Source organism: Ovis aries, chromosome 9, assembly GCF_016772045.2.
Source record: "Ovis aries strain OAR_USU_Benz2616 breed Rambouillet chromosome 9, ARS-UI_Ramb_v3.0, whole genome shotgun sequence".
NCBI classification, from domain to species: domain Eukaryota; kingdom Metazoa; phylum Chordata; class Mammalia; order Artiodactyla; family Bovidae; genus Ovis; species Ovis aries.
The window spans coordinates 13,288,300-13,311,422 of NC_056062.1; the positions used below are offsets into that span (position 1 = coordinate 13,288,300).

At 51.5% G+C, this 23,123-nt stretch overlaps 2 protein-coding genes across 10 annotated transcripts; one reads left to right on the plus strand and one right to left on the minus strand.

Moving 5' to 3' along the window:
* Positions 1 to 203: 203 nt before the first annotated feature.
* On the minus strand, positions 204 to 8,847 carry LOC101116495 (BCL2/adenovirus E1B 19 kDa protein-interacting protein 3-like). Its single transcript, XM_060393643.1, has one exon. It carries the CDS (start codon positions 1,439 to 1,441, stop codon positions 785 to 787), a length of 657 nt encoding a protein of 218 aa, XP_060249626.1. The 5' UTR covers positions 1,442 to 8,847; the 3' UTR covers positions 204 to 784.
* A 989-nt stretch (positions 8,848 to 9,836) lies between these two features.
* ZNF7 (zinc finger protein 7) lies at positions 9,837 to 19,359 on the plus strand. Of its 9 annotated transcripts, none has more exons than XM_042253872.2 (6): positions 9,837 to 10,062; positions 10,345 to 10,397; positions 11,254 to 11,298; positions 11,775 to 11,901; positions 13,596 to 13,712; positions 14,949 to 19,359. In XM_042253872.2, exons 2-6 carry the CDS (start codon positions 10,374 to 10,376, stop codon positions 16,730 to 16,732), a joined length of 2,097 nt encoding a protein of 698 aa, XP_042109806.1. In that variant the 5' UTR covers positions 9,837 to 10,062; positions 10,345 to 10,373; the 3' UTR covers positions 16,733 to 19,359. The 9 variants fall into 9 exon arrangements, with proteins under 9 accessions (XP_042109806.1, XP_042109808.1, XP_012038805.3 ...); XM_042253874.2 differs by having other exon boundaries at positions 9,837 to 9,875; positions 10,930 to 11,298; XM_012183415.5 differs by having other exon boundaries at positions 9,837 to 9,875.
* The last annotated feature ends 3,764 nt before the right edge of the window (positions 19,360 to 23,123 follow it).

Consider the following 23,123-nt stretch of genomic DNA (forward strand, 5'->3'; position numbering starts at 1 on the left):
CATCTGCAGTGATTTTGGAGCCCCAAAAAATAAAGTCTGACACTGTTTCCACTGTTTCCCCATCTATTTCCCGTGAAGTGATGGGACCGGATGCCATGATCTTCGTTTACTGAGTGTTGAGCTTTAAGCCAACATTTTCACTCTCCTCTTTCACTTTCATCAAGAGGCTTTTTATTTTATTTATTTATTTATTTATTTATTTATTTGGTTTAAAATAACTTTTTATTGCCCAGGATATTTTTTTTTCCTTGTGTTATATTTTGTCTGTTTTATTTGTTTTTGTTTTCTTTTTTCATAACTATAAATTCAAGCTTAGGGAAGCTTGCCTTTGTCTTGAAAAACAAAACAACAAAGCTTTCATATCATTTGCAACCTGGTCTCATTTGAAGAGACAGGTGGGTTATCTTGTAAGAGTAAGATTTATACCACGAATGGTGCAGGTCTAGGTCTGGTGGTACTGAGAGAAGACAATGGCATTCTTGACAAAATTACAATCTGCTGGTGGCGTTTGCGGAAAAGAAGCCCTTGCAAATTTCTAAACGACAGTAAACTCTTATTAGGAAATTCTAAAGTGTTTTACAGGCCAAAAAGGGAATGAGGGTATTAGTAAAATGCCTCAACAGAGTTGGAATAAAATACTGGATCTGAGAGTTACTGGAACTTGGATACGTAAAAAGAGGGTGTACGTTGGGTCATGCTTACAATGGTCTCAAGTTCAAATAAACTACTGTGACAAGACACCACTTCACAAGTCACACGCTGGCCCAGGGACTCTTCTCCTCCCTTAGTAGGTGCTGGCAGAAGGCGTGCTCAGTCGTTTTCCGATGTAGATGCCTAGCCCCAAAGCCAAAACATGGGAGAGGAAGAGAGATGGAATGAACACCTTGAGAAACTCTGCGGAGAAGATCCCCCCTTTCTTCATGGCTCCACTTTTCCTCATGCTTAAGGAAACGGAACGCTTAGGGTGCCTGAAGTGGAACTCCTCGGGTGGAATGTTTTCAGGTCTACTGGACCAGTCGGACACCCAGTCTACGCTTTTCTTCAGAGCATCCACTTCTTTCTCTCCTTCTGCAACGTCTTCTTCTGACTGAGAGCTATGGTCCTTGCTGGTGTGCATTTCCACATCGAACGTGACCTGCCCATCTTCTTGTGGGGAAGGGCTGTCGCAATGAGAACTGCCTCTTGAACTGCTCTGTCCGGATTCATGCTGTGCGTCCAAAAGAGTCTTCTCCATGTCCCCATTGTGAATGGAGGATGAGGAGGGTACGTGCTCTAGCCCCCCATTCTTCCCATTGCCATTATCATTGCCATTGCTGCTGTTCATGGGGAGCTCCACCCAGGAACTGTTGAGGCCGGCAGGCGGTGGCAGAGACTGTTCGCCTTCCTCACAGTTATTGTTGTTGTGCGGGGGCGGCGGCTGTTCTACTAAGTGAGACGACATTGTCTGGCGGCTGGAAGAGCTGCAGCCCCACAGCAAGGACCGTCTCCGGTTCCATCAAGAGGCTTTTTAGTTCCTCTTCACTTTCTGCCATAAGGGTGGTGTCATCTGCATATCTGAGGTTATTGATATTTCCCCCAGCAATCTTGATTCCACCTTGTGTTTCTTCCAGTCCAGCGTTTCTCATGATGTACTCTGCATAGAAGTTAAATAAGCAGGGTGACAATTTACAGCCTTGACGTACTCCTTTTCCTATTTGGAATCAGTCTGTTGTTCCATGTCCAGTTCTAACTGTTGCTTCCTGACCTGCATACAGATTTCTCAAGAGGCAGGTTAGGTGGTCTGGTATTCCCATCTCTTTCAGAATTTTCCACAGTTTATTGTGATTCACACAGTCAAAGTCTTTGGCATAGTCAATAAAGCAGAAATAGATGTTTTTCTGGAACTCTCTCGCTTTTTCCATGATCCAGCAGATGTTGGCAATTTGATCTCTGGTTCCTGTGCCTTTTCTAAAACCAGCTTGAACATCAAGCAGAGACATTACTTTACTGACTAAGGTCCAGCTAGTCAAGGCTATGGTTTTTCCAGTGGTCATGTATGGATGTGAGAGTTGGACTGTGAAGAAAGCTGAGCGCCGAAGAATTGATCCTTTTGAACTGTGGTGTTGGAGAAGACTCTTGAGAGTCCCTTGGACTGCAAGGAGATCCAATCAGTCCATTCTGAAGGAGATCAACCCTGGGATTTCTTTGGAAGGAATGATGCTAAAGCTGAAACTCCAGTACTTTGGCCACCTCATGCAAAGAGTTGACTCATTGGAAAAGACTCTGATGCTGGGAGGGATTGGGGGCAGGAGGAGAAGGGGACGACCGAGGATGAGATGGCTGGTTGGCATCACGGACTCGATGGACGTGAGCCTGAGTGAACTCCGGGAGATGGTGATGAACAGGGAGGCCTAGCGTGCTGTGATTCATGGGGTCGCAAAGAGTCGAACACGACTGAGCAGCTGAACTGAACTGAATTGAAAAGATGATGCTGTGAAAGTGCTGCACTCAATATGCCAGCAAATTTGGAAAACTCAGCAGTGGCCACAGGACTGGAAAAGGTCAATTTTCATTCCAATCCCAAAGAGAGGCAAAGCCAAAGAATGTTCAAACTACTGCACAATTGCACTCATCTTACACGCTAGCAAAGTAATGCTCAAAATTCTCCAAGGTAGGCTTCAACAGTACGTGAACTGAGAACTTCCAGATGTTCAAGCTGGTTTTAGAAAAGGCAGAGGAACCAGAGATCAAACTGCCAACATCCAATGGATCAGAGAAAAAGCAAGAGAATTACAGAAAAACATCTACTTCTGCTTCATTGACTACACTATATACTAAAGCCTTCGACTGTGTGGATCACAACAAACTGTGGAAAATTCTTCAAGACACAGGAATACCAGACCACCTTACCTGTCTCCTGAGAAACTTGTATGCAGGTCAAGAAGCAACGGTTAGAACTGGACATGGAACAACAGACTGGTTCAACGTTGGGAAAGGAGTACGTCAAGGCTATATATTGTCACCTTGCTTATTTAACTTGTATGCAGGGTTCAGTTCAGTTCAGTTCAGTCGCTCAGTCGTGTCCGACTCCTTGCGACCCCATGAACTGCAGCACACCAGGCCGCCCTGTCCATCACCAACTCCCAGAGTTTACCCAAACTCATATCCATTGAGTTGGTGACGCCATCCAACCATCTCATCCTCTGTCGTCCCCTTCTCCACCCGCCCTCAGTCTTTCCTAGCATCAGGGTCTTTTCAGATGAGTCAGCTCTTCGCATCAGGTGGCCGAAGTATTGGAGTTTCAGCTTCGACATCAGTCCTTCCAATGAACACCCAGGACTGATCTCCTTTAGGATGGACTGGTTGGATCTCCTTGCAGTCCAAGAGACTTTCAAGAGTCTTCTCCAACTCATGATGCAGGGTATATCATGCGAAATGCTGGGCTGGATGAAGCACAAGGTCAAATCAAGATTCCAGGGAAGGAAATCCCGCCTGTACAGCGTCACTGAGCACCTCCAGCTGTATTAGCGCCATTGGAATAATAAACTCGACATGGTGGTGAAAAAAAAAAAGATTGCAGGGAGAAATATTAATAGCTTCAGATATGCAGATGACACACCTTTATAGCAGAAAGCAAAGAGGAACTAAAGAGTCTCTTGATGAAACTGAAAGAGGAGAGTGAAAAAGCTGGGTTAAAACTCAACATTCAAAAAATGAAGATCATGGCATCCAGTCCCATCACTTCATGGCAAATAGATGGGGAAACAATGGAAATAGTAGCAGGCTTTATTTTCTTGGACTCCAAAATCACTGCAGATGATGACTGCAGCTATGAAATTAAGAGATGTTTGCTCCTTGGAAGAAAAATCTATGACCAACCTCAACAGCATATTAAAAACAAGAGACATTACTTTACCAACAAAGGTCCGTATAGTCAAAGCTATGGTTTTCCAATAGTCATGTACTGATGTGAGAATTGGACCATAAAGAAGGCTGAGCACCGAAGAATTGATGCTTTTGAACTGTGATGTTGGAGAAGACTCTTGAGCGTCCCTTGGACAGCAAGGAGATCCAACCAGTCGATCATAAAGGAAATCAGTCCTGACTTATCATTAGAAGGACTGATGCTGAAGCTGAAGTTCGATACTTTGGCCACCTGATGTGAACAACTGACTCAGAAAAGACCCTGATGCTGGGAAAGATTGAAAGCAGGAGGAGAAGGGGACGATGCTTAGATGCCATCACTGGCTAGAGGGACATGAGTTTGAGCAAGCTCCAAGAGTTCGTGATGGACAGGGAAGCCTGGTGTGCTGCAGACCACGGAGTAGGAAAGAGTCGGACATGAATGAGCGACTGAACTGAGCAGAAACAAAGACCCAGAAGGACTGTCCTATATAAGGGATTTACATCACCTCCTTACTGCGCTCCTCCTCACTCAGGAAGCCCACACTCCTCTCCAGGTGTGTGTCTCTGCCTAGTTTCTGACTTACTGCGCTCCTCCTCATTAGATGGCATGTTCATACTGTTTCTCTCCGGGTGTGTATTTCTGCTCTGCTTCTGTCTTGAATAAACATCGTTTCTCTGTATGCTTTCCCATACATTTTGCTGTGTCTCTAATAAACTTTGTACCTGTTTTTACAGTTTTCGCCTCCTTGAAACATTCTTATTTTCAAATGGAGGAAAGAGGCAGAGTCACTCTAGTTCTAGCCTCTAGCCCCTGGTGGTCTGGTGGTTAGGACTCCTGGTTTTCATCCAGCCCACCCAGATCCAATGCTGAGGCAGAAAACTAAGATCTCTCTTCAGAACTGCTCACTGCTGTTTCCAAGATCAGTATTAAGTATATGCATACTGTTGTGCAACCATCACCACCATCCATCTCCAAACTCTTCATGTTGCAAAACTTGGGTGGTCATATGGTAATTCTATGCCTAATCTTTTTACAAACCCCCATACTATTCTCCATAGTGGCTGCACCAATTTACATCCCCACCAGCAGCATAAAAGTGTTGCAGTTTGTCCATATCTTTGCCAGCACTTTTTCTTCTCTCTCTCTCTCTTTTTTTCTTTTACAGTAGCTGTCCTAATGGGTATGAGCCCTGACTTTTTAAATTTGCAGGATACTGAAAGGAAGAAGCTTTCCTCTGGGAAAAGAACCCAAAAGCACTAGTGACAATCTGGTGAATGAATTTTTTGAAAAGTGCCTCCTGAATCCCACTTCAGCCATATTTTTCCATTTATCGGCTCCATCTTGATGAAGCATGAATCCCTGTCCTGAGCAAAGGACGTGTTTCATTTCTGGAAATTCTGTTTTTCAGCTTTTATCTTCATTTAAAGAAAAGTAAGATTGCTGACCCACAGGTTAGTTGGTCTTCAAACAAGTTTCTACTGAGCATGTGAGGTCGTTGTTGAGCCCAGGAGAGTGAGGCAGAATGGAAACCTCATGGGCCCTCCCTGCCTTCAGGGATTCAGTTCCCAGTGGGAAAAAATGTCGAGTACAGGGGCTGAGCCAGACAGGAATGGGTGATGACAAGGCCTCTCTATGCTGGACACACACCTGCGCCCGCGGCCCACCTCCTCAGGCCACCTCCAGCACCTCGTTCATTTTGCTCTTTGGACCCTGAGCCCCTGACCTCAGATATACTTTCCTAGGAGACTCAGGGAACTTCTACTTCTGTTCAGGGTTCTAGGGTCTCCTGGTTCCTCCTGCCAGCTTTTGTGCCAAGCAAGGCTAGGTCCAAAAGGCATTCCTAGAGATAGCAAAGGAACACTTAGAGCTAGGCGTTGACACAAACCAACCAATCCAGAGCCCACACTTCTATCTTTTACAAGACTCTCACATCACACCAGTGCTTCCCTGTCCTAAGTCACACCAGGGTCAGGTATCAGATCACTGGAGATGACCCAGTAGCCTGCAGCCTGCTGAAATTTTTCAAACACACGGCCCTAATCTTCCTCAGGGTCCTTGCCCTGCCTTGCCCATTCCTTTCCCAGAAATCCCAGCAAAGGCTCTTAGCCACCCCTTCCCTCCTCTCTTTCTCTTCCTGACCAACTCAGTGCTTCCCTGTGTGGCTAGGGAAGCACTGCCTGATGTGCTTGGTGTGCCCTGCCCCCTCCCATTTCTAGACACCTGTGAGTATAAAAGCCCACCTGCATTTCTGACATCTTCAGTTCAGTTCAGTTGCTCAGCCATGTTCAACTCTTTGAGACCCCATGAGCTGCAGGACGCCAGGCCTCCCTGTCTATCACCAACTCCCGGAGTCCACCCAAACCCATGTCCATTGAGTTGGTGATGCCATCCAGCCATCTCATCCTCTGTAATCCCCTTCTCCACCCGCCCTCAGTCTTTCCCAGCATCAGGGGCTTTCCAAATGAGTCAGCTGTTCGCATCAGGTGACCAAAATATTGGAGTTTCAGCTTCAACATCAGTCCTTCCAATGAACACCCATGACTGATCTCCTTTAGGATGGACTCATTGGATCTCCTTGCAGTCCAAGGGACTCTTCTCCAATACCACAGTTCAAAGACATCAATTCTTTGGCGCTCAGCTTTCTTTATAGTCCAACTCTCACGTCCATACATGACTACTGGAAAAATCATAGCCTTGACTAGACGGACCTTTGTTGGCAAAGTGATGTCTCTGCTTTTTAATATGCTGTCTAGGTTGGTCATAACTTTCCTTCCAAGGAGTAAGCGTCTTTTAATTTCATGGCTGCAATCACCATCTGCAGTGATTTTGGAGCCCCCCAAAATAAAATCAACCACTGTTTCCACTGTTTCCCCATCTATTTCCCATGAAGTGATGGGACTAGATGCCATGATCTTAGTTTTCTGAATGTTGAGCTTTAGGCCAAATTTTTCGCTCTCCTCTTTCACTTTCATCAAGAGGCTCTTTAGTTCTTCTTCACTTTCTGTCATAAGGGTGGTGTCATCTGCATATCTGAGGTTATTGATATTTCTCCTGGCAATCTTGATTCCAGCTTGTGCTTCTCCCAGCCCAGCATTTCTCATGATGTACTCTGCATATAATTTAAATAAGCAGGGTGACAATATACAGCCTTGACATACTCCTTTTCCTATTTGGAACCAGTCTGTTCCATGTCCAGTTCTAACTGTTGCTTCCTGACCTGCATACAGGTTTCTCAAGAGGCAGGTCAGGTGGTCTGGTATTCCCATCTCTTTCAGAATTTTCCACAGTTTATTGTGATCCACACAGTCAATAAAACAGAAATAGATGTTTTTCTGGAACTCTTTGCTTTTTCTGACATCTTACCATCCCTGATTAAAACAAAATCCACATACATTTTAACTCAGTAGGAGATTCCTGAGTGTTCAGGGATAGTGACAGCCTTCAGCGGCTCTGTCCCACTTCACTGAATGTGTTATTTCCTTGTGCCATCTACTAGACCACAGAAAGTGGCCTTGGAAACACATCTCTTTAAAAATATATATACATATTTTGTCCACACATCTTGTGGAATCTTAATTCCCCAATCAGGAAGTGAATCTGTGTGCTCGGCAGTGACAGTGTAGAGAACTAACGACTGGATTGCCAGGGAATTCTTGAAGATAATTTAATTATTGATTGATTGATTTTTGGCTGTGCTGGATCTTCGTTGCTTTTGTGTGGGCTTTCTTTCTTTCTTTCTTTCTTTTTTTTTGTGGGCTTTCTTTAGTTGCAGCAAGCCGGTCTACTCTTCATTGCCGTGTGTGGGCTCCTCATTCTGGTGGCTTCTCTTGTTGCGGAGCACAATCTCTAGGCACGTGGGCCTCAACAGTTCTTGTACGTGGAATCCTCCTGGACCAGGGATCAAATCTGTGTCCCCTCCCATCCACTGCACCAACAGGGAAGTCCTCGAAAATAACTTTCAAGCATGGCTTTTCCCCTGGGAACACTTACAGCGCAGAATCCTAATTCCAAGCTGGAAATAGCTGGAAAGTGATTTGGGTTTGCCCAGAGAAGAGGCACTGTGAACATTTAGGGGACCATGCAGGCCCCTGGCTGTTAACAGTCTGTTTGCTCAGCGGGTCCAAGGCTCAGTGAGGATTACGGAACTCAGGTATGGAGGCCCTGGAATGGCCTTCAGTGGACAGACACAGCCTCCTTCACCCCGCTCCCAGGTAGCACCCTCAGCACCCTGGTCCCCACACCTCCCACACTGCCCAGGTGTCTGCCGGGTGGACACTCTGGGCCAGACTCTTGTGGCAGCTGAGGTGGTTCTGTCATCAGTCTGAAGATCCCAGTGTCAGCCCTGGCTCCCCCTCTGGCTCCCTGGGTCAGCCTCACATTGAGTAGGAGTACTCCCCTCACCTTGAGGGGCTAGGCTGGGGCCCAGGTTTGCCAGGACCTCCTACCTCAAGATGGTGCAGTGTGATGACACTCCAGCAGAAGGGGGACCCAGCAGGTCAGGACACCAGTGAGCTCAGGGTGCCTGAGTACTTGGCTAGGGGTTAGGGTTAAGAAGCAGGTGTATACCCAGTCCCTTCCCATTCTCCATTTCTTCATCTATTCATCTTTTGCACAAATGCTGTCAAGAGTTATCAGGGAGGACGTGGAGATGGGAGAGCTGAGAATTGTTCGCCATCTGGAGGCATGGGGTGGGAGACCCAGACCACATTGCCCAAGCGCCCAGGGAAAAGAGCTGGTTACTCTGAGCATACTAAGTTTTCCCTTCCACCTCCCCTAGGAGTCTGTCCAGGAACTGACTGTCCATCTCCTTCCTTGGGCTTGCGCCCATTCACTGGGGCTTTGCCAGGGACCTCAGGGTTTGGATCATCAATGAGGCTGGTGTCAGGGCCCTCCCCTCAACCTTGCCGCTCCAGGGATGTCCAGTGTGAGAAGTTCCAAGGGCCCGGACTGCACGGGAAGCTGTGGCCTCCGAAGACGCGCGCAGCGTCATCCCCAAAGCTGAGGGAGCTGGGCTGCCGAAGAGGAGGCTCCTGCCGAATCCCGAAGAAGTTGGGGTGCCCTCCCCCTACACACAGGACCGCGTGGGTATGGGAGAACACCCAGAACAGGCTGCCCCAGGAGCCAGACAAAGCTGGGGTGGGAGAGGGCACAGCGAGGAGCAGCCTTGACCTGACACCCGGGCGCGCCGCCCTTCGCCTGAGGGCCCACCGCCTGAGGTCTCTCGGCGGGTCCTAGGCTGTCCGGCTGCCTGGAGCCCCGCGACGCAGCCAGGGACCCCAGCCAGACGTCCCGGTCTAGGCCGCTCCTCCTGGTGGTCCTCACCCTTTCTGCAGCCCTCCCAGCTTCATCTCTGGGCTGTCGGTGCCCCTCCACACTCTGCGGTGCCCGCGGCCCGAGACATCTCCACACCAAGGACAGGAACATCTACTCTCTCCACAGGGCTCCTCTGCGCCCCACCTGGCCGCTCGCCCCCGTACTCCACTGGGCACAGCTGGGGCAGCGGCGTCTCTGTAGTCCTGGAGCCTGGAACAGGCCCAGCAGGCGCGTTCTGCCCGGCAGCAGCCCGCACACAGAACCCAATGCGGGGACCAGCGGCCCAGACTGTGACCAGAGGTGCGCGGGGCCGGCCCGGGCGACCCTCAGGTCGCTCTCCTCCGGCTTCGTCCGGGTTTGCTCCCCTCCCCTAGGCCACACAGCAGCGGGCCCGGGCCCTCGCTTTCCCTCGGCTTCAGCCCCGCCCTCCTTGCACTGTGACCCCGCCCTTTACCGGATTCCGCCCCGCCCGCTCCGGGCTCTGTCGGTTCCCAAGCTACCTGGCCCCGCCCCTTCTCCGGCTCCCCGGATTGGGGGCCGGCTGGGAACCACCGAGTCGGCTGAGCCTCCGAACCGCCCAGAGCAACCGGAAGTCTGCGAGGCGAGCGGCGGCGAGTATCCGAGGCCCGTTTCCGGCGTCGTCGCGCTGCTAGAGTCTCTGGCTGGGCCCGGGAGGGTGAGTCGGTGCTGAGGGCGTGGATTAGAGTCGGGGCGGCCCACGTTCTCCTCTCCCCTTGGGCTAAGAGGTCTCCTACCGGCCCCCGCGTCCTTCCGCCTCCGATGCGGCGGGCCCGGCGCTCCCCTGGCCTCTCCGCTGGGAAGCGCTGGTGGAGCGGGCGGCTCTGAGAGCCCGTTGGCGTCGGGTAGGGCGGTGGTCGAGCCTTGTCCGTCTTAGCCGGGAAGAAGCGGGAGGGGTCATCTCACAGATCCGGCCTCGCGGCAGCCTCGTAGCCTCCCCTCCGGTTCTAGGCATGCTCCAGCCTGCATACCCATCATCTCCCTCGGGGGCACTCTTTTACCCTCTCTCACTGCTCCTTCAAGACCTAGACTTCGTGAAGGTGGCCAAAAGGGCTATGTCTTGGGATCGAAGGCTGTGTATTTTCTCTTAATTCCGGCTGCTACTTAAAGCCTGTACTTCTCTACAGGGGACCCAGGATCCAGCAGTGGGAGGCACATGCCTGCTGCTGGCCAGGCCCAGGTGGGGAACCGCTTGACAGTGGTCACTGCAGTCTGAATCAGCTCATGGCCTAAAGCTTCTTCCCTCAAGCCGCTTTTGGAGTCAGAATCTCCCTTAGGAAGTCCACTTCTCTTTCTGACCTCCCAGGGGGATGCCCGGAGAGGGGTCAGGTTTTTGTACGAGGGTTGGGGTGTGGTCAGGTGTCCCCTCCTCTTCTCCCTGCAGTCCATCTTTCTGGTTCCTGTGTACTCCAGCCGCCCGTCACACCATGACTCATCTTGCTGCCTGAGATCTTGCCCCACTGGCTCATTCAGCCCTAGTCTTTCTTGCCTCGGAGGGTCCTTGCCTCTGGACCTTGCACAGTCTGTTCCTGCTGCCTACGCGTTCCCTCCCCACCCCCATTAGCACCGAGTTAGCACCTAGGGGAAGTGACCCATCAGACTAAGTCAGAGTTTCCTAGTTTAAATGCTTTCTGAGTCCCTTGTACGTGTGCTGTCATCACAGTTGTAATTTTGGTTTGTTTGCATGGTCAGTTAACTCTTTCCCCCACTAGGCTGCTCCAAGAAGGTAGAGTCCTTGTGTGCTGTTCACTGCCACATCCCTATTGCGTAGCCAAGCACCTGGTACACGTGGCAACTATCCATTACATGTTTGTGGAGTAATTCTTCCATGTCACACCCTCCAAAAGATGAATGAAGCTTTGGAGGGCAGATACGTAGTGCTACGGCCATTTTGGCCCCACCGCAAGTCCCTGCCAGAGAACAGTTGGAGTTGGAAGTAAAGGATTGGAGGACGTGGTACCCCCTCGATGAGTTTGGAAGTGAGAGGTTGGGGCCTCCAGGATCGTGACCTCTGACTCTTTGGTAACTGCCAACAGGTCTCTCAGCCAGGACACGTGGATTCCTACGCACCGAGCCTCATGGTAGGAGTCTGACTTCCCCTGTTCCCTCCCTCGTCTTGTGAGGCCCCTATCTGCTGCTCTGGGCACCCACCGTGCCCAATGGGCCTGGACCTAGACCCTCGGCCTCTTGCTGACCCCTTGTCAATCTCGGGTGTGTCCAGGATAGTGAACAAACCTGCTCAGATTGGGCCTGCCTGAGGCTCTTGGGGGAGGGTTATAGATCCCCATGGTCTGGGTCCCGCCCTCTCCTCCATACCGTCCCTCCCCTTGATTTTATTTTATTTTTTGGCCACACTGCACAGCTTGCAGGATCTTACTTCCCTGACCAGGGACGGAGCCTGTGCCGCCTACAGTGAAAGCAGAGTCCTGACTGCAAGACAGCCAGGGAATTCCTTCCTTCCCTCGATTTTAAAACCAAAGGGGCCTGGTGACTGTCTCACTCAGCCTTGTGGTCTGTGTACTTGAGACAGCCAGGAGACTGGTATGTGTCCTTACAGGAGGCTGTGACATTTGGTGATGTGGCCGTGCACTTCTCGCGGGAGGAATGGCAGTGTCTGGACCCTGGCCAGAGGGCTCTCTACAAGGAGGTGATGCTTGAGAACCACAGCAGTGTGGCTGGACTAGGTGAGGCTTTATTCGGACACCCCTACCCCTTCCATCATCGGTCAGCACCCACCTATTTTGGCCTGTGTTAGAGGCTGCATGCAGATCTGGGGGCCATGTGGTCGAGCCCTCATGACTAGGCAGGGGCTTGGGACTGTGAGTCCTTGTGAGTCAGCTTCTGACCCCAGGAGGAGTCTTGGTGAGCCAAGCAGGCTCCCAGGTTTGCATACGTCATGTGATTCAGGGCTCACAAGGTAAGTGGACTTTCTGCCTGAGTAGGTAGAAATACAATCCAAACTTGAAATAGCTTAAACAGCTACTCAGATTTTCAGTTTTTCTAGTGTGTACTTATTCACAACACTCTTCATTTTTAATGTCTGTTATGTTTGTATTTGTTTCCCTTATTTATTTTTGCAGCATTTTTTCACTGTGTTGACCATGATTGATACTGCCATGAGACTCTTGTTTCATCTTTCAGAGACCCAGCTTGTGGGTTTAGAGGGCAGGAGGGGCAGGGCACTCCGTTACTGAGTCTTTCCGCCTTTCTTCCTTCCTCCCTTTTAATTTATTGGGTCTGCTGTGTTGTTTCTTTTCTTTCCTTTTTACCTTTTGGCTGTGCTCACAGTGTAGGTGGACTTCTAAAAGTTAGATAGGTGGATTCTCTGCCTGAGTGAATAGAAATAGAATCCAAACTTGAAATAGCTTGAACAGCTACTCAATCAGGTTTCTTATTGTTTCTTGAGTTTAGTATTTACCTGTTCTGTGTTTACCATTCTTGTTTCTAGTTGGTGTATTTAAAAACATGAAATTTTATGCATAAATATCACTTCAGCTGCATCCTACAAATTTGACTCATAGTAAATACAGTTGCCACTTACTAATTCATCACATAGTTTCCGGATAGTAATAGTTTTGAGGCACCCATTGTGATTGCTGTTGTGTCCAGCTGCACTTAGATCAGGTGCAGGCTGTGGTATTGTTTCATGGCCTTTGCCCGACCCCCTTTCTGGCTGCCCAGGGACGTTTCTCTGAGAGCAGCACACGTGTGCTTGGCAGGAACCTATTTCCTGTTGAGTGTGGGGTCCTGCTGTCACCTGAGCCTTGGACCTTCTCTGCCTGCGGCCTTCTCCACCCCATGGCTGAAAACCTGAGGAGTGCTCTAGCCAGAGGGCTTGACCGGCCCTTGGGTGGGCTGGGAGCACTTCACATGGCTGCCCCACAGCATGGGGGCTACTGGCCCCAGAAGGCAGCTGCCAGGAGGTACCTGCCAGTCTCCAGCCCTCTGCTGAGGCCCTGGGCTCTGTGTGAGGGCTTGAGGCTGGGGCTGCTGGCTGCTGACTGGGCTTCACATCTTCTGATTTAAAATCCATTTTGTTGGTTGATTTGTTGTTGTATTGTTTCTTAAGCAACCCTGCCTCTTGGAGCATCCCTGAGGGGACTGAGGGGAGTGCTGGCTGGGCCTGCTTCTCTCCCCGTGGGGGAGAGCTGGCCTGTGTTCTGCAGACTTGGGTGACAGGACTCCCTGGCAGTCCTGGCCCTGTCTCCATTTGCAGCAGGGCCAGAATGGGAGTCCACACGTTCCTCTCTATCCAGCCTCAGGAGGCCCCTGTGCTCCAGTAGCCCGCAACCCTTCACTCTGGGGACCAGGGAGAACTGAGCCCCGAGCTACACTCCCAGCCACAATGATGCCGTCTCCTCCTCTGCTGCCCCCACAGCAGGATTCCTGGTCTTCAAGCCCGAGCTGATCTCCCGGCTAGAACAGGGGCAGGATCCCTGGGTCCTCGACCTGCAAGGAGCAGAGGGGAGAGAGGCAGCCAGGACCACCCGGACAGGTGAGGCTTCTGGGCACAGGAGGGATTCAGGGTCCCCATGCCTGGCGAGGGCTCAAGTGGGAGGCTGGAGGGGGACCCCAGAGGCCATCCATGCAGCTTTGCTGAGCTGCCTGGGTATGCTGTGGGGTGGGCCTGGAGGCGAAGGCCAGTCATGGGGTAGCCTCAGGAGAGACTAAACTACAGAAAAGCAAGGGCATAGAACTCCTGTGCATTATGGCAAGACTGTTTTTGAACCACGTTTCGTTAGTTTGAATTTTACTAATCTTATTAAGCAAAGGCACACGTGTGACTCTTGAGTAGCTGTTCACCTGCCACTGCCACGCTCCCTCCAGAGTTTCATGGGGTCTGGGTGACCCAGCCTCTCAGATGAAGTTCCAGGGCTGTGTTGGTGTCCTGAAGCTGCTGTAACAAAGCACATAGACTGGAGGCCTACCGCAGCTGAGATTTACTGTTCCTTAGTTGTGGGGAACCACATGTCCAAGATCAAAGCAGTGTCGTGTCCCCTCTGAAACCTGTAGGGGAGGATCCTCCCTGCCTATTCCAGCTTCTGGTGGCCCCAGGTATTCCTTGGCTGGTGGCCACATCCCTTCATGTGGAGGGCAAGCAGGGAGGTGGGCCCTCTGGAAACCCCCAGGAAGGAGCCGTCAGTGTAGCGCAGTGTAGTCACTGTGGCCACCTGGAAGCTGAGGGACAGGGCAGCAAGGGATGGACACATCAGTGTGAGTCAGAGGGCAGGACTGGCAGGGGCTGGAGAGAACCCTGCCCAGTGGACAGCTGAGGCCCACCTCTTTTGGACTCATCCCTGTGTGTCCCTTAGCAGCTCTTGTGTCTCATTTTTCTCTGTTCAGTTTTCAGCCCCTGTTTCCTCCTTACTCTACTTCCTCTCACCGGCACCCTAAACCTGCCTCTTATCCTCCACCCTTTTGGGCTCACTTTGCTTCTTTGTGGGTTTTTCCTCCTACTCATTCCCTGTGAGATGACCTCCCCTCCACGTAGGAGAGTGGCTCTTTGCAGTCTTCCAGGTATATAGTAACTGAATGAATGCATTAAGCATGAACAGAACCAGACTTTGACCACTGTCAAAAGGCACTGACTTCTCATCGCATCTTTATGAATGCTCAGTACAGCCTGTCCTGGGAGGGGGCTCAGTCCCAGGGATGGTATGCACCCGCACCCCCCAGTCGCCTTTCTCTGAGCACAGGGGATTAGCCGCAATTTGCTTCCTGTTCATTTCAGATGCTACAGTTGGGACTGATGCTGAGCATGCCTGTGAGGACATGGACAGTCTTAAATCAGAATCTGGGGGGGTCATGGTCAAAACCTTGCCCCAGGACTTTCCCCAGAGTCCTGGCTTTGGAAACACCTCAGATCCTGAAGTCTGTTCACAGAGACAGCCAAGCTCCCTCTTCCATAAAAACTTCTTGAACATGGGGACCATGGCTCCCAGGAAGGCCTTCGCTGAGGACGAGCTCCAGGGTCATGGCGAGCGGGGAAGCAGTGGCCACTTGGGTTGTCAGCCTGATCAAAGTCAGGGGTCCTTCCGAAGGTGCGATGTATGTGGCAGGAGTTTGCGATCTCCTTCAGATGTTGCTTTGCACCAGGAAATGAATACCCAACAGAAACCCAACAGATGCCAAGAGTGCCAAAAAAAGTTATCTGATTGCTTTCAGGAGAGACATCTGAGTACCTTGCCTGGAGAGAAACCATATGAGTGTAGGGAGTGTGGGAAGGTCTTCAGGTTGTGCTCACAGCTTACTCAGCATCAGAGGATCCACACTGGAGAGAAGCCGTTTAAGTGCACCGACTGTGGGAAGGCCTTTCGCCTGAGCTCAAAACTTATTCAGCATCAAAGGATTCACACTGGGGAGAAGCCCTACAGGTGTGAAGAATGTGGAAAAGCCTTTGGGCAGAGCTCCAGCCTCATCCATCATCAGAGGGTCCACACGGGAGAGAGGCCCTATGGCTGCCGGGAGTGTGGGAAGGCCTTCAGCCAGCAGTCTCAGCTGGCCAGGCACCAGAGGACCCATACAGGAGAGCGGCCCTACCCGTGCCGGGAGTGCGGCAAGGCCTTCAGCCAGAGCTCAACCCTAGCTCAGCACCAGCGGATGCACGCTGGGGAGAAGCTTGAGCTCCCGAGAACCCCGGAGAGTCCTAGCCTGGGTGCACGTCAGAGGATGCATGCTCCCGAGAAGCCATTTAAGTGTGACGAGTGTGGGAAGGCTTTCCGGTGGGTCTCCCGCCTGAGTCAGCATCAACTGACACACACTGGAGAGAAACCGTATAAATGCAACAAGTGTTCAAAAGCCTTTGGTTGCAGCTCACGACTTATTCGCCACCAGAGAACTCACACTGGAGAAAAACCGTTTAAGTGCGATGAGTGTGGGAAGGGCTTTGTCCAGGGCTCACACCTCATTCAGCATCAGAGAATTCACACCGGGGAGAAGCCGTACGAGTGCAGTGACTGCGGGAAGGCCTTCAGCCAGAGCTCGAGCCTCATTTACCATCAGAGGATTCATAAAGGGGAGAAGCCCTACGAGTGCCTCGAATGTGGAAAAGCCTTCAGCATGAGCACACAGCTCACAATCCACCAGAGGGTGCACACGGGCGAGAGGCCGTATAAGTGCAGCGAGTGTGGGAAGGCCTTCAGCCAGAATTCCACCCTTTTCCAGCACCAGATTATCCATGCCGGGGTAAAGCCCTACGGATGCAGTGAGTGCGGGAAGGCCTTCAGCCGGAGCTCATACCTTATCGAGCACCAGAGGATCCACACTCGTGCCCAGTGGTACCGTGAGTACGGGAGCACCCTGGAGGTTTCCACCCACGCGAGTCGTAGGAGAGTTAATCCTGTAAAGAAACTTCACAAATGTAATGAATGTGAGAAAATATTCAGGTGGCGGTCGCATCTCATTATCCACCAGAGAATTCACACTGGAGAGAAGCCTTACAAATGTAATGAATGTGGCAAAGCTTTTAATAGGAGCTCAAGGCTTACTCAGCATCAGAAAATTCACATGGGCTAGACCACTTACCTTTACAAATGTGTATAAATGTGAATAAACCTACAGCCTTAACTTATTTGAAATGGGATCTTTTACACCGAAGATTTAGAAAACTGGGGAAGGTTCAGAACTGCTCTCTTAGGTGTTGAGATTCATACGTGGTGTATGTTTTTGCTGGCACGTTTGACCTTATCCCCTCCAGTAAAGCTCATGTCTCACATCAGGGTGACACGTGTAGCATTTGAGCTCTCAGAGGGATGACCCTGGACCTTGTGGACGAGACATGAGACGAGCCCCGGCAGCCCCACTGGCTGAGGGGGTGAAAGAAGTCACCTGGGATGCCTTCCTTAGGCCCCAGGTACCAGACTGGTTTCTGCAGCAAGGATGTGTTTGTGCAGGGCTGCTAGGGGGTGCCCGGGCTCCCCTTCTGCTCTCCTCAGCGGATATGCCTCGCAGAGCAGCCCTTCTCTTCGGGGAGGTGCTGGGTCCATGCAGGCATGCCAGGAGCAGCACCCAGGCCTGGGGACAGTCCCTGGCCTGCTGTAAGTCCAGAACCCAATGGCCTCCCCGAGCATTGTCTTACAGTGGTTACAAGAGTGAAAGAGCAGCCCCGAGGATGCCACCAGAGGCGTACCCTCAAAACACCAGCCCCACGGACCACCAGAACTGGAAGGTCTGCAGGCAGACGCGTGAGCTGGTGCGCTTGCATAGGCCGATAGGTGCTGGAGACACCTCACCAGGATCAGCATGGGGATGTGGCCTCAACGGGCCCCACAGGTCCCCGGGCAGAGGGCCCATGGGTGCCGAGCACTGGGTGCCAGTGAGCAAGCCCACTCTGCTGGCATTGCCTCCTGCTCAGGTTTTCTCTGCCAGCATGGCCCGGCTTGGGTCGAGTGGTCAGAGCATGTGGCCATCTTGTCACCAGCGGGAGGAACGTGCAGGGAACATCACTGCTCTGGTTGACTGACAGGCTGGGCTGCAGAGCGGCTCCTGGTGCAGCTCAAGGCCTGCGAGCTGCAGGATGAGGCTGACGTGCAGCAGTGGCCCCCACTTGACCTAGGGCCCTGGGCTGTGCAGGGGGACTCAGGATGAGGAGTGTCACCAGCTGCTACCCAGGACCACCCTGAGACCTGGCGATCTTTGGCACCACTGACGATAATCATAGGGCAAAGGGCTGTCTCCCATGGAGGGGCCACTTCTCCCGTGTCCAACAGGTGACCCTGAGGACACTTGTGGGTTTATTGCAACAGGACTTGGGTCACGTCACACGTTGTGTTAAGCCCAGGTTCGCCTTCTGTGACCTAGCCCAGTAGCAGCCTGTGGGTTTCTCTCCGAGAACAAGTGGCAGCCGCTCCAGGTGCCTGGAGAGTTTGGGACAGCAGAGTCCAGGATATTCTCAGCAAGTTACGGGACTCAACTCCCCAGCAGCTCAGCCTGATTGGCTGCTTCCCTGGCACAAGGAGTGTAGGTCGCAGCGCTGTCTTGGGACAAGGATTGCCCCACCTGCAACTTCGGTGTGCTCCTGCCCTGGGTGGGGCACCATGCAGATGGTGTGCACCTATAGCAGCTGTAACCCCCTGCTTCACCCACAACTTGTGTCTGAAAGTCAGTGCAAGAGGGCAGGGACCTCTCCAGACACCAGAGGTTACGTCCCCACCTCAGCTGCTGTGCTCAACCAGGTGGTCACTGCCTTCAGAGCCGGGCAAGGTGGGCACCTGTAAGTGGGCCATATCTTAGGCCTTTTGAGCCACCTAACAGTGGGACAAGATCAAGGTCCTGAGTGGACATGCCACACCCCCACCCTCTGCTGGTGCTAGGAAAGTGGTTTGTCATCGGATGGGCCCTCCCCACAAGGGAGTCCTCCTGGCCACTTCCTGGTAATGATGCGCAAATGGTTGCAGGGCCTCTGGACTCCAGGGTCTGCGCCACAGGATGCTTGTCTTTCCTGACAGCACTTGCAGGCCAGCCAAAAAGGGCCAGAGGACCCAGCCTTAAACACACTCTAGCACCTGGACTCGGAATCAACATGGTCCTGTTGGGGGCTGGCCCACTGTGTGCCCTGCGGGCCAAACGCAGGCCTGTGCCCACATCTGTGAAGCCTGGTGATCAGCCTGAGGACACTGGCCTGGGACCTCCGCAAAACCTGAGCTGGAGTCAGTCTGTAAATGCATGCATGTCTGAGAAATGTAATCACAGACAGCCAAGGAGTCTTCGCCAATGCGGCAGCTGCTTCTGATCTGACAGCCTCCTGGTTTTGCTTCCAGGCCGGTCGGCAGGGCTCCTGACCACGTGGGTTTGGTGCTGCTCACAATCCACATGTGCTTGAATCACCTTCAGAATTTTCATGTCCCTGTTTACCTTGTAAAAGGCCTAAGAACTAGAATGGTTTTTACATTTTTAAATGGTTGGAGGAGGGTGGGGAAAGACTATTTTGTGACATTTGAGAATTATATTGAAATCAGATTTCAGTATGACCAAATAAAGGTTCTTGGAACACAGCTGGCCCTTTGCTTGCAAGGTGCCTCTGACTGTGTGGCAGTCCTGCCTCCAGCCTTTGAGGTATTATTTTTCCACTGTTGTTATGTTTTGTTCACTTAAATGTCCCAGGATAACCAAAAATTCAATAGAAATAAATCTCAAGGCCTACATTGGGTGAGGAGTCGTCTTAGCTGCATCCACGTGAAAAAGGTTTGTGGTATTTGTGTGTCACCTGATGACGTTGCATTCAAACGGCTGCTGCATGGGTTTCAGATCCCAGAGCACGGAGAAGTGTCTTCGTACTTGTGTGTGTGAGTTGGGAGAAGAGGAGAGGGCTGCCTGCCAGGTGTGGGAATTCTGGACTATTCAATCCTACTTCCAAGCTGTATTTCCCAGTTGGGGTTTCAGGAACAGTAAACTCATTTTAAGAATTTCTGTGAAGTTCTTGGCACTCCAGTGGTCAGGACTCACCTTTCTGTAGATCCCACAAGATGCCCAGCATGGCCAAAAAAGAATTCCTAGAACACTTATAGATTCTAAAATACTTTGGATTTCTCTTTTGGAGACAAATTAAACTCATAATTTTGACCTGAAATTTGTCTTCATTATCAGATAAGCTTTATGATACTTTGAGCATTGTGGAAGCTTCACTAACAAAGTGGGGTGTCTGCAGAGCCCAGTGGGTTGTCACATCCGTGTGTCCTCTTGTGGATGTGGCTTGCACTCAGAGCCCAGGAGAAGTTTGTTGAATGAATGCTGTGTTTGAGGTACATCAGGCTTTGAGGTGAAGCTTTAGAGGCCCACAGATGAGAGAAAATGCTTCAGCGCCAAGAGTTTCCACAGAGGTCTACATAAAGTCAAACATCTGCTCTCTGCAAGGTCTTGTTCTTGTCTTGGGACACGGCGGCAGGGCCAGCTCTACAGTCAGGGAGCCCTACAGGCGTGCAGGGAGGTGCAGCGTTTAAAGCCACCCTCACCCCACCTGGTTTTGCATGGCCCTGGAGGTGAGAATGGTTTTTCTGGTTTTGGCTGTGCTGGGTCACGGTTGTGGCACACAGGATCCTTTAGTTGTGGCATGCAGGCTCTAGATCCCCGACCAGGGATTGAACCCGGGGCCCCTGCACTGGGGAGTGTGGAGTCTTAGACACTGGACAACCAGGGAAGTCCTAAGAATGGGTTTCAAATGGTTGAAACAAATTTTGTGATGTGAAATTAAAATTTAGTGTCCATAGGACATTTTATTGGAATATAATCATGCACATTGGTTTCATTGTTTTCTCTGGCTGTTTTTGAGCTACAGTGGCAGAGCTGATAGAATCATGACCTGAAAGGCTAAAATATCCTCTAGCCGTTTAGAGAAAAGGTCACCACACCCAGTGCAGGTGAGGAGGGCCACCTCTGCTAGCCAATAAGCCTGTGCCTCACAGCTGGAGGGAACTTCTCCAGCTGGATCATGTCTACCTCCTGCACACAGTAAGGCCAGAGGCTGTGCCTGGTCTTGAGTCAGGTGGCCCTCATTACCTGGCTCCGTTCAGCGCCAAGAGCCAGCAGTCCCGGGAACAGCCTGGTGCCCATCGTCTGCTCACGAAAACCTCTCTCTACAGTGATGCCTATGTCACTGTTTGCCTGTGTGCGCCTCCTTGAGACAAGCACGAGGGCTCACAAATGGACAACCTGCGGTTGGCAGTCTTAGAGCTGTCAAGAGCTCATCGGAGGCCAAGGCGAGGGGTCGACAGTCAGGGCCCACCACATCCAGCCTCCCGAGGATGTCAATGTTCTGGTCCAGGTGTTCCTGACCAGTGACAAAAGGCACAGATGGTGCCTTCTGGGGATGGGGGAGAGAAGCAGGTGAGCAAGCAGAGCTCTGCACCCCGTTAGTGGCCTGGACCCCTCAAGGGTGGAGATGACAGCACGTATAGACACACAGCCTCAGAGGGCCCCAGACCCTGAGTCTGCTGACCTTCCAGGGCCTGGGGAGGGGATGAGCAAGGTGGACACAGCCACGTGGCTGGCGGGGAGGCAGCGGGGCTACCCTGGCCGGGAGCACAGGGACAGAGGCCTCTGTGGCCTGGCAGGCAAGAGGCTGTGCAAACCCTAGTCCTGAGGCGCGGAGCTCCGAGCCTCGGTCAGAAAAGCACCCCTGCCTGCTAGATCAGCCAAGAGGATGAGGTGGGCTTCAGCTGAGGGCTCTTGTCCTCCTCCAGGGTCCCTCAGGAAGGGACCCTGTGTGTGTTCCTGCCAAGCACGTGCCTTAAAATCACGGAATCATAGCCACAGGGCCCTTTTGTGGCAGCAGAGCTAAGAGCTGGGGCACCTGGGCCAGGCTTGGACTCCAGGCCTCGTTCCTGGTTGCACCAGTGAACTTTGCTATGCTACCCAGCAAAAGAGACACGCCCTAGCCTGTGGACATCTGCCGTGAGCGCGTGTCCTCACCCTGGGGCCAGCGGCCTCGGGGGACGGGAGCCAGCACCGAGTGCCTCTCGCCGCGGAGAACCGCCCACCAGCTCCCCCATCAGCTGCGTGTCCTTGGGCAAGATTCAAACCTCTCTGCTCATCGCCACCACGTCGGTGCCTTTGAGTTAAGGGGCTAACATGAGCCTGGTGGAGCGCCTGCACCTGATGGTTCCTTCAACCTGTACCTTTCTCCCCACTCGGCTGCGTCGTCAGGGCCTGGCCTGTAGGGGGCGCGCAAGGACGTGCTTTGGGAAGTTAGGTACTGTCCGAATCTTTGGGTCTCTGAGGATTGCAGCCCGCCAGGCTTTTCTGTCCACCGTGGCATTGCTGGAGGCAAGAATACTGGAATGGGTAGACATTCCCTTCTGCAGGGTATCTTCCCGACCCAGGGATCGAACCCTTGTCTTCTGCATTGCAAGCGGATTCTTTACCATCTGAGCCACCAGGGAAGCCCCTAGGGCTTTAAAATTGTCGCTTTTTTTTTTTTTTTTAAATAACACTATGCTAAGAGAGTTCCAGAAAATCATCTATTTCTGCTTTATTGACTATGCCAAAGCCTTTGACTGTGTGGATCACAATAAACTGTAGAAAATTCTGAAAGAGATGGGAATACCTGACCACCTGACCTGCCTCTTGAGAAATCTGTATGCAGGTCAGGAAGCAACAGTTAGAACTGGACATGGAACAACAGACTGGCTCCAAATAGGAAAAGGAGTACGTCAAGGCTGTCTATTGTCACCCTGCTTACTTAACTTATATGCAGAGTATATCATTAAGAAACGCCGGGCGGGAAGAAGCACAAGCTGGAATCAAGATTGCCAGGAGAAATATCAATAACCTCAGATATGCACATGACACCACTCTAATGGCAGAAAGTGAAGAGGAGCTAAAAAGCCTCTTGATGAAAGTGAAAGAGGAGAGTGAAAAAGTTGGCTTAAAGCTCAACATTCAGAAAAGATCATGGCATCTAGTCCCATCACTTCATGGCAAATAGATGGGGAAACAGTGGAAAAAGTGTCAGACTTTATTTTTTGGGGCTCCAAAATCACTGCAGATGGTGATTGCAGCCATGAAATTTAAAGACGCTTACTCCTTGGAAGAAAAGTTATGGCCAACCTAGATAACATATTGAAAAGCAGAGACATTACTTTGCCAACAAAGGTCCATCTAGTCAAGGCTATGGGTTTTCCAGTGGTCATGTATGGATGTGAGAGTTGGACTGTGGAGAAAGCTGAGCGCTGAAGAATTGATGCTTTTGAACTGTGTGTTGGAGAAGACTCTTGAGAGTCCCTTGGACTGCAAGGAGATCCAACCAGTCCATTCTAAAGGAGATCAGCCCTGGGTGTTCTTTGGAAAGAATGAATCTAAAGCTGAAACTTCAATACTTTGGCCACCTCGTGCGAAGAGTTGACTCATTGGAAAAGACTCTGATGCTGGGAGGGATTGGGGGCAGGAGGAAAAGGGGACGACCGAGGATGAG